This window comes from Coregonus lavaretus (genome assembly GCF_964263955.1).
Source record: "Coregonus lavaretus genome assembly, chromosome: 8".
Classification (NCBI taxonomy): domain Eukaryota; kingdom Metazoa; phylum Chordata; class Actinopteri; order Salmoniformes; family Salmonidae; genus Coregonus; species Coregonus lavaretus.
The window spans coordinates 16,902,435-16,913,212 of NC_139995.1; the positions used below are offsets into that span (position 1 = coordinate 16,902,435).

The window sequence follows — 10,778 nt, forward strand, 5'->3', positions numbered from 1 at the left end:
TTTTGTGTAATGAAATACTGCCTATAATGTACAGACATAATGTAAATCTGCCAAAAGTCTGACGTTCGAGTCATGCAACAATATCCATTTACCTGTATTTGAACTTTATTCTTGTTGATGTATGGCAAGATGTGTGCCTTCGTGCTATATCGTTAGTGGCTATCTGTCTTCATTTGTGTCGATACACCACACCTACATTCCAACATCAAAGAAATTGTTCAGGGAAAGATGTCAAAGACCAAGATGTTATTGCAGTCAGTCAGGTACAGTATGTTCCATCATACGTAAGTGATTTATTCTTCTTAATTCTGGATTCATCTCTGATATTTTCTTCTCATATCATTATCATACAGACTAAGGCAGTAAGCCCTGTGGGCAGGTAAGTGCGTTGGGCCGCTGGTTAGAATCCCCGAGCCGGCTAGATGATGTGCCCTTGAGCAAGGCACTTAACCCTAATTGCTCCTGTAAGTCGCTCTGGATAAGAGTGTCTGCTAAATGACTAAATTGTAAATGTTCACTGTAATTACAATAGATGGCTAGCTGCCTATGTAGGATAAGAGTTTATAACATAGGTTGAAGTTCATAAACATTGGCAACAAATTATCAAAGCAAAAAGCCTTAAATGTATGTGTTTTTCATAATTGTGGAAGCAATCTGGTTTGAAAGCCACTGTTGTCCAGTTAATCAACACAATACTCCGGTATTTTCTCTCAGCCTGCTCATCTAGCGGCTGGAGGAATGGGCGGTGGCAGCTAAGGCACTTTCCGCCCAGTGGGTGTGTTTAACGCAAATGTGGGCATTGCATCCACCTGCCAGCGCGTTTCCCCAGCAGTCAGGAGCAAATACACTTTCATGTTTAGACGAGTTTCAGACGAGGAATTCTTTACATTTTCAATTTTCAAGGAGCTGTCACATTGGACTTGTCACAACTTCTCGTCATTAAACTTACGCGATAATTATTTGGAGAGACGTTATTTTCAGCTGCGCCTCATAAGCATTGGACGGGGAAGCGGTAAACACACCGGGCTCAGGTGTATCTCTATAAGTACTCCTGCAAAGGGGCCACCGCACCCCGGATCTTATACATTTTAAACTTGGAGACTTGAGGCGAACGATTCCGTGGAATTCTGTTGGTTTCTTCGATGACTTGTAAGGTTGGACTTGGACTCAAAGTTATTTGTGGAGAGTAAAGTGACAATAAGGTATGACTAATTATTTATAACGTTAATGCTTTGCATTCAAACAGCCTGCAATTGACACGCACAGCACTGGCATTTTTCATTTACTTTGTATTACCATGAGGGGTAGACCTAAGCTGTTTAATTTACTGGTGTGTTACATGGGAAATTTGGTTGCCCCAAAAGAACTGTAACAAAATGGTTTTAATAATTTCTGTACTGGCATTATAACCGTTAAACATGTTAATTTGATTATGCTTACTTAGCCTTATGAAAACCATCATAATGAGGCTATTAAAATTATAATAATGAACTTTTGCATTTGAAAGTGTGACAGCAATATCTGGACACTTAGAGTTTGTTATCAACATCGAACTCCATATTATATGTCATGGCAGTGAGTTATAATGTGCTTTAAATTAGTATTTTGTATTTATTATATGCACTCTTGCAAGTTACGCATGGACTCCTACCAATTTCAGATTGTTTATAGCTTTACTATCAGAAAAATGTATAGCTTCATCTCTCACAGCCCAACACCGATCGTACTGATTTGAAATTAGGGAAATATGTGTTGATATGATCTAATTAAATTGCCAGCCTACTTATTCATAGCCTTCTGCTTTGTTCGCACTGAAATTTGACAGCTGAAGTGTGTAGGATGTGAATAAAACCAATAAAACATTGGTTTTGCAATAGCCTAGGTGTTTTCTTTTTAGAATAAAAATACGGACGGGGTGGATTTAGTCATCAACAAAGTTTATTTTGCTGCTGGTAAAAGCGCACAAAGCGCACAAATGTCTTTAAGAAAACCAATGCAATATTTAGCCTACCCACGCCTGAAAGGAAAAAATAGTGCTTTTCCAAATAATTGGGAACATGCACAAATGTAGGCTATCTAGGTTACTCTTGGAATATGATCGCCAATAGCCCGCTGAATTTACAAGCGCGGCTGGACCAAGCCGGGAGCGTGAGTGGCTAAAAGCGCGTTTTAATAGTGGTCTTTACCGCCCTGCGCCTCGTAAATCATGCTCAACATTGTCTTGACGCTTGACTCACAAAATAGCAATAAGTAAAGTTTGGCTGTCCAAAGCACATGAACTGCGAACAGACAATTACTCGACACTCACCTTTTATAGGAATGGTCTTGATAAAATTAATCAACGAGGAACCGTCCAAAATGCCAAAAAACCGATGGGGTGGGGGATGAGTTGCCTTAAAGTAGGTGTCATGTTTATCATACATGCTTGGTCCTTTGATGAGAACCATGTCAAGGCTACTGACCTTGATTCCTGTATTTAGCGCCAACTATGTTTTACAGTGGCCCGCGCTATTACACTTCAATTACACTTCTTGCTCTTTCTTCAAGAATGTAAAGATGAATTGGATTGACCTGTTTAGATAATTTAATCAAATGGAAAATCATCCCTGTGTGTGTGTGTGTGCGCGCCTGCGTGTGTGTTTGTGTCTGTCTATGTGGTGTGTGTGTGTGTGTGTGTTGAAATTTAATTTTTAAATAGTCTGTTGTTTAATTTAATTTGATTTTGTGAATGAATGACTCAGAATAAACAGCTGGCCAGTTAACAAATTGCCCACAAATAGCTGAGGTTTGAGCTGATGGTTATAATCATAAATCCACCCTAACCAACACCTTTGGTTCGAGGATCTCTTTTGGACTGTAGGCTCTGGCTCAAGCTCTCCACCAGTCTGCATGTTGAGTTTGTGTTTGTGGTGGAAGTGCCCTTTAAACAACGCTCTCTGGCAATCACATGCAGAGTGCTTAGATGGCCATCAATGTAAAAGTGATACGTGTTAAATCCAATTTGTATGTGATGCTTCTTGAAATTGAAGAGTTGAGCCATAGCACCCTGGGCTACGGGACATAGAAGCTCACTGTTACAGCTGAAGTAATAGCCCAAAAGCTCCTTGACTGTGGGAATTAGGAGAATATGAAGGTTGGCTGTGTCCATAAGGGCAGGGGCTGGACACATTCAATGGCATGCGCCTTTTATCCAATCCTCAATATCCGTGGATCCATGCTTTATTATGGTGCACATAATTACAGTGGCATCTGTCCTACACTGTTAAAGCCATGAAATAAGACCAATTTGTAGATGTTTTAAATCAAGTTTCTAGGCAACACTGTATCCCCATAAAGAAGCATGCCGTATTCTGCTTACCCTTTATAACTTGAGTTTATTGTACATTCCTGTTTAGTGTGGCTGGCTCCATTACAACATTTGATTACAATGTTCATACAGTTTCAATCAACAGTCCCAGTGGTTCTGGCAAGACTGGGTGATTTAGTTATCTTCAGTACCGTATTCTCCTTTGTAGAGGTGAGATTACATCAGTGACAATAATTTTTCACACTGAATTGTGTGAAAACAAGGTATATTGTGGCGCAGTGGTCTAAGGCACTGCATCGCAGTGCTAGCTGTGCCACTAGAGATCCTGGTTCGAATCCAGGCTCTGTCGTAGTCAGCCGCGACCGGGAGACCCATGGGGCGGCGCACAATTGGCCCAGCGTTGTCCAGGGTAGGGGAGGGAATGGCCGGCAGGGATGTAGCTCAGTTGATAGAGCATGGCGTTTGCAACGCCAGGGTTGTGGGTTAAATTCCCACGGGGGGCCAGTATGAAAAAAATTAAAATAATGTATGCACTCACTAACTGTAAGTCGCTCTGGATAAGAGCGTCTGCTAAATGACTAAAATGTAAAATGTAAGAAGATAAGGTAGAACCGTACATTAGGTGACTACAGTACATAATTACAGAGTAGTGCACAGGGTTGATGGTCATGAAAGAGGAATGTGTTTGGTGGGACTAGAAGACAACAGCATATTCTTGCACAAGAGGCAGGGAACAATGGAGGAGACCAGCTTGATGTTCCCATCATTTTCTCACACATACACTACCGGTCAAAAGTTTTAGAACACCTACTCATTCAAGGGTTTTTCTTTATTTTTACTATTTTCTACATTGAAGAATAATAGTGAAGACATCAAAATTATGAAATAACACATACGGAATCATGTAGTAACCAAAAAAGTGTTAAACAAATCAAAATATATTTTATATTTGAGATTCTTCAAATAGCCAATATTTGCCTTGATGACAGCTTTGCACACTCTTGGCATTCCCTCAACTAGCTTCATGAGGTAGTCACCTGGAATGCATTTCAATTAACAGGTGTGCCTTCTTAAAAGTTAATTTGTGGAATTTATTTCCTTCTTAATGCGTTTTAGCCAATCAGTTGTGTTGTGACAAGGTAGGGGGGTATACAGATGATAGCCCTATTTGGTAAAAGACCAAGCACATATTATGGCAAGAACAGCTCAAATAAGCGAAGAGAAACAACAGTCCATGATTACTTTAAGACATGAAGGTCAGTCAATACGGAACATTTCAAGAACTTTGAAAGTTTCTTCAAGTACAGTCGCAAAAACCATCAAGCGCTATATGATGAAACTGGCTCTCATGAGGGCCACCACAGGAATGGAAGACCCAGAGTTACCTCTGCTGGATAAGTTCATTAGAGTTAACATTCGCAGAAATTGCAGCCCAAATAAATGCTTCACAGTGATCAAGTAACAGACACATCTCAACATCAACTGTTCAGAGGAGACTGTGTGAATCAGGCCTTCATGGTCGAAATGCTGCAAAGAAACCACTACTAAAGGACAGCAATAAGAAGAAGAGACTTGCTAGGGCCAAGAAACCCGAGAAGGACATTAGACCAGTGGAAATTTGTCCTTTGGTCTGGAGTCCAAATTGGAGATTTTTGGTTCTAACCGCCGTGTCTTTGTGAGACGCGGTGTGGGTGAACGGATGATCTCCGCATTTGTATTTCCCACCGTAAATAATGGTGGAGGAGGTGTTATGGTGTGGGAGTGCTTTGCTGGTGACACTGTCTGTGATCTATTTAGAATTCAAGGCACACTTAACCAGCATGGCTACCACAGCATTCTGCAGCGATATGCCATCCCATCTGGTTTGGGTTTAGTGGGACTATCATTTGTTTTTCAACAGGACAATGACCCAACACACCTCCAGGATGTGTAAGGGCTATTTTACCAAGAAGGAGAGTGATGGAGTGCTGCATCAGATGACCTGGCCTCCACAATCCCCCAACCACAACCAAATTGAGATGGTGAAGGAAAAGCGGCCAACAAGTGACTATTTGAAGAATCTCAAATATAAAATATATTTCGATTTGTTTAACACTTTTTTGGTTACTACATGATTCCATATGTGTTATTTCATAGTTTTGATTTCTTCTCTATTATTTGAAAATGTAGAAAATCGTAAAAATAAAGAAAAACGCTTTAATGAGTAGGTGTTCTAAAACTTTTGACAGGTAGTGTACATAAAGGTCAAATATGATTTTAGGTTTAGGTCCCAATGGAGTGAGTGTAATCCCTTAACATCAGTGATGAAGACCACTGTTTTGACATCTACACTCAAGGATGCTGCGTTATAATGTGTAAAGCTTTTGACAGCTGAAGTTTTGAAATCTTTAATTGTTGACCTCTTCTTTCCTCCAGTGTTCTGCAAACGTTCTATTCCTGGAGGTTGGTTCACCATGCTGTTGGACGGTCTGTGGACGGTCCACATGCTCCTGGCCCTGGTTGTTGGGGCTCTGTGCAATCACAACATCATCGACCCTCATGCTGCACCCCGCGTCTTCATCTCCTTCAAAGGTAAGAGGCAAACATCTCTGGTCTATTTCTTCCCCAACCACATCCCTATCTGTTTAGTGTTTTGTGTTAGTGGTTTCTATGTGGTGTCTTGAATTCATATAGTGCTCTCCTCTAATAGTCTGTGTATCGTCTTTAAAATAATCGCTTCATTTGCTGTTTTCTACTGCTCTGCAATGTGTGTGTGCACTCTTTGTGTGACTGTTGATTAGATGATCAGATAAATGGGATGATTCTGGCTTTGATAAGTGCTCTAGTTTCCATAGGAAGAACTCCGACTCTCAGGTTACACCGCAGACCCGTCCCAGTGACCAGTAACAAATCATACGATGCTAATTTGCTTCCCCTCTTAAACATCCTGGCATGGTAATTCTCAGCAGCTGCTTCCACTTGACTGTATTGTACGAATAATTAAAAACATAAACAGAAAAAGGTCCAAATTGAGGTTAACAAAGACAACAGTGTATTTTTGAGAAGCCTTTTGCATCTGGTACAGAATGCTAGTTATAAGGTGTCCTTGAATCAACAGCCTCACATGATTAGATTATCTGATGTATTTGTAATGGAGAAGGAACAATCTAAAAGGTGAAAGTGCATTAAAAAGACTGCGCCTGCAGCATATTAGCATGTAATAATAACGCTATCATGGTCATTATCAGATTGGGGGTCCCTCTACCGAACAACACATCTCAGGGCTTTGTTCATGCACTTCGGTGGTCATGTAGATGAGGTGGGGTAGGGCTTGGGGGTGTTGCAGGGAGCGGGTATTACTGAGAGCAAATTGCCTTGTTCAGCCAAGCAGAGCGCTGTCTGTCCCTAAGGTCTGTCCCACTCTCAGATCTAGCCTGCGATTAAAGCTAAGGGACTGAGCAGTGCCCCTGTTTGCTTTGCCTTCCATTTCCCAGGGCTCTCTCCACAGCACCAGTTTACTTAATTAACTGGACTGGCACAGTTCACTATTAAAGGTTCTTTCCCTCTTTAATCATGTCGGATTTAACAAATCACTGAGCACGTATCCAGAGCTCAGCAATTCTTTCATCTTTTATCACAAATATTATTTACCCAGTTCTCTAGTTTAATATCTTCAAATATATTGCTTTTACTCAACTGTAGGTTGGTCTTTTTGTTTTTTGTTTTCGATTGAATGCCTTTCTTAGAATGGATTACTTTTTAGTGTGTCATTGAAATTGTGGCCCGCTCTTTATTCACCTGCAAGACTCTAAAAGATTCTTTAATTTCTGTAAAAAAACAGCTTACTATAGCGGTATTGTTTACCTGACGAGAAGAGACAGAGGAGAACCTGGCTCTCTTGCTTACCTGTTTGTTTTGCTCCCCAGTCAAGATGCATTTCAGTCTACTGACTCTGCTTTTCTTGCCCTTAAATATTGTGAAATGCACTTAATTGTTTTTCTAGTCTCTTGTAAACCTAACCTATGTATCATAGTGTTTTAATTCTTCACTTCAGTTGCAAGAATACATTTACTATTGGCCAGCGATGTAGGTTACTAGATTATTGGCAAAAAGTTTTAGATTTTCTCTTTATAGCACCCTTAGATGTTTTGGCTATGGGCTTTGACACAGCATGAAGTTGATATTGATATATTTTTTGCTATAATATGCTCATTATGAAGGTGCCGTATAAAGGTACTTCATCATATTAAACATATCTCAAATAAAAAAACTTTAAACTTACGTCCCTCTCTTGGTTACCTGACGGTCCGGTCTCTCAATATTGCGAGGTTGGTTGCCTGCCAAATACGGATTAACTCTGTTTCTCCCAAGAAGGTTTAAGGACCGTGACCTCTTACTCAAGAGGCCCTCACTTCCCCATTAAAACAGGTCGTACACATGTGCAGAGTAAATCAAGAACCTCTTAATTGTTTTTTTCCCTTCCCCTTGTATTTTGTGTGCTTCAGTTAAATGTTTCCCCGGGGAACGCCATCTATGATGCACAGTCTGGTCTACTGACTGAGTGTCCATTAAATGCAGATGTGTTAGTATGTCTCAAGATATTCACTCTAATGCTTGAAAGTTAGAAATGCTTATGTACTGCACATACAGTATGTTTTGAAGCTAAATGATGTAACTGTTGATATGAACCACAATAGTGAGGAAGTGTAGCCATCAAAAGGATACTCCTCTGTAGCTAGCGAAAGCATGAGATAAGAGCCTTGGAAGAGTAGACTTCGGTCAGGCTTATCACTGTCTCCTGCCCTGCAGGATCACAGCCAGGGTGAAGGACTTTGATAGCCAGAGCTGTGAAGTCTGCTTCAGTTAGGAGAGCTTATAGGAATCTGTGTAATCAATACCTCACAGCTTGTTTAAATTGCCAACCTAATTTAGGCATAATGAGAAGTGAGTCGCCATTGATAATCAATTGCACTCCATTGGGGTAGCTCAGACAAGACTGCTGTCGCCAGAAATCCCCAAGAGGGGAATGTCTCCTCTCCTCTTCCCACATAAGTCAGATACTACCTGGAAAAAAACGGAAAAAAACAGTGAATTAGTTTGAGCCTTTCCCCAATGACAGTATTTTAAAGATCAAAGTTAAGTTCCGAGCCAGCGGGAATTCACAGTGAGTGAAATCTGCTGTAACTTTTTATGTGTGCCTGAGCCGAGAAATAATATTCCTTTCTACAGAGCGTTTGAACTCGATGACCAACACAGTTCTATATTTATGTAATAAATAGAGTGTAAAGGCATTATTCCAGATTGGGTTTATTGCCATGCAAAAGGACTGTGTGAGAGAAAACAGGCCTCCAACGTGACAACTACCAAGTGATTGTTTACATGCAAGGCCCCTTGTAAATCCATTTACAGATTACAACAGATTCATCTGTGTACTTTTACAGATTACTCGTTCCGTATCACAGTTTGACAATACCCATGGAGAATGACAAATCATTTGGATGAACAAATGCACTGCTAGGCATTGCTCCAGGGAAGTTTCTCCATTATGTTTTGGTATAGAATTCCCCTGCATCACAGATAAATGTATCCTTCCTATGTTGGCCCATATTTCCCCTCTGACATATTTCTGCTCATGCATTACGGGTCTAAATCCATGCTTATAGCTCTGCCTTTTGAGGTCTTAATCCACACGTGAACCCTGGCTACAGCTGTGCTGGTAAATACGTAGCTTACTATAACTGACTAAATAATGATTGTACTCTTATGGAACGTCAGCTTTTGTTAAATGTTATTGTAAAAAGCACAGGGTGAAGAGTCAGCACAGTTGTAAATAACATGACAGTGAAGGTGACATAGCCCTCCCATGCAACCACCATCACTAGAAACGTGCTGATAAGACCATGGAGTGCACTGGTGTGTATGTTCACATAGAATTGGTTGTGTTTGCTGTTTCTAGCTTACCATTAACTGCTAGCGAGAAGTTATGCATGCACCTTTACTCTCTCTTTCATCTTTTCCCTGGCTGGGTTAATGACATTTGAAACGGCTGTAGTCCCTGGAATTATGGACCATGGTGGGAATGCCGTGACATCACATGGAATTACTCCCCCATTGGCATACAGGACTAAATCCACGGGAAGGGGTCACTGTTACCACCGTGGTTGGGATCGAGAATGCCAGCGGTAGGTTTCTCAGAGCAGGAGGAAGCTACACTGAATGACTGCCCCCGTCTTTCATTCACAGTTCTCATCTGCATCCTCTCCGTCCAGGCCGGGGGTAGCAGCAGACTTCTATTTTTACTCTCAGGCTCCGTCTTTCTATCTATTTCGGGTGCTGCAGGGGTTAAAAACTCCCCTTCAGGGCTAAAGACCCTGCACTCAGGAATGTCAGTGCCCTTGAAGTACAGTAGTAATGTATCTGTAATCTAAAGTGTTATTTGACAATGTTTTTCTGGGTTAACGCCTCAGAACCTGAACAACAACAGAGGAGGATTTAATAATCATGTGTAAAAATCATCTTAATACTGTTAATACTGTACATGCTGTTTAGCAATAGTTGTTATTATTTTTATAAATCTGAGTGTCAGTTCATCTTTCAGCTAATCCCACAGTGGTGCCCTCTCACTGTCTCCACTAGTCAATGTTCAAACCATTACAACATTGATACAGCGTACAGACAATAGCCCCAGTGTTCACTTAGGTTAGGAATACATTAGAGGACAGAGTTGGCTCATCCTGAACTCCTGTTATCACTGAGTATGTTTGTTTACATGCACACTAATAATTCGATATTAAACTGATTATGGCAGTAGGCCTAGTATGGCATTAGTCATGTAAACACCTTACTCTGCTTACCTTAATCGGCGTGAGGTTATAATCGAAGTAAGCATATGCTGATTAAAACACCTGGGGCCTCAACAAAATGTGGAAAAAGGGAAGGGGTCTGAATACTTTCCGAATGCACTGTATCAATATTGCGTAGAAACTATTCTAAAATCCTACTTACGAAATGAATTTAGAATGGTCGTACACATAGATAAAGTGTGATTTATCAAACAATCCTAAGAGTGTCATAAGCACACTGGTAGGAGATAACCATTGATAAATACCAATTGTTCTCAGCCTCAGTGCTCGTGCACGACCTTGGCTATTTGCATTTCGAAACGCCCCTAATTAACCATATATGGTCAAAATCATCCCTTTAAAGCCTATACACCGTACCATGAAATACAATGGCGCAACTAAAAAAAGTGAAGTAAAAAACTTTTCTGAGACTGAAATAGAGGTGCTAGTATCAGAGATTGAGTACAACCAGAAGGTTTTATTTGTCTCGCTCAGTTGTGGCTTGACCAGTAAAAATAAAAACATAGCTACAAAGAGAGGACCATTAGAACAACTCAAGTTGCTTTAGCAATGGCAAATATACTTCAAATGAGTAGGCAACACTCACCAATAAGCCATCTATCCTCAACAGCTCCCTCCTGTAGGCGTAT

General features: G+C 40.7%; 1 protein-coding gene across 1 annotated transcript in view; it reads left to right on the forward strand.

The window, feature by feature from the left end:
- Positions 1-830: 830 nt before the first annotated feature.
- The window catches only part of LOC311134202 (semaphorin-3F-like), an 87,757-nt gene continuing 77,809 nt past the window's right edge, over positions 831-10,778 (forward strand). Inside the window, exons 1-2 of the mRNA XM_084167812.1 lie at positions 831-1,202; positions 5,723-5,878. Coding sequence (XP_084023938.1) covers positions 5,761-5,878 — 118 coding nt within the window. The 5' untranslated portion in view covers positions 831-1,202; positions 5,723-5,760. The remainder of the gene's footprint in view (positions 1,203-5,722; positions 5,879-10,778) is intronic.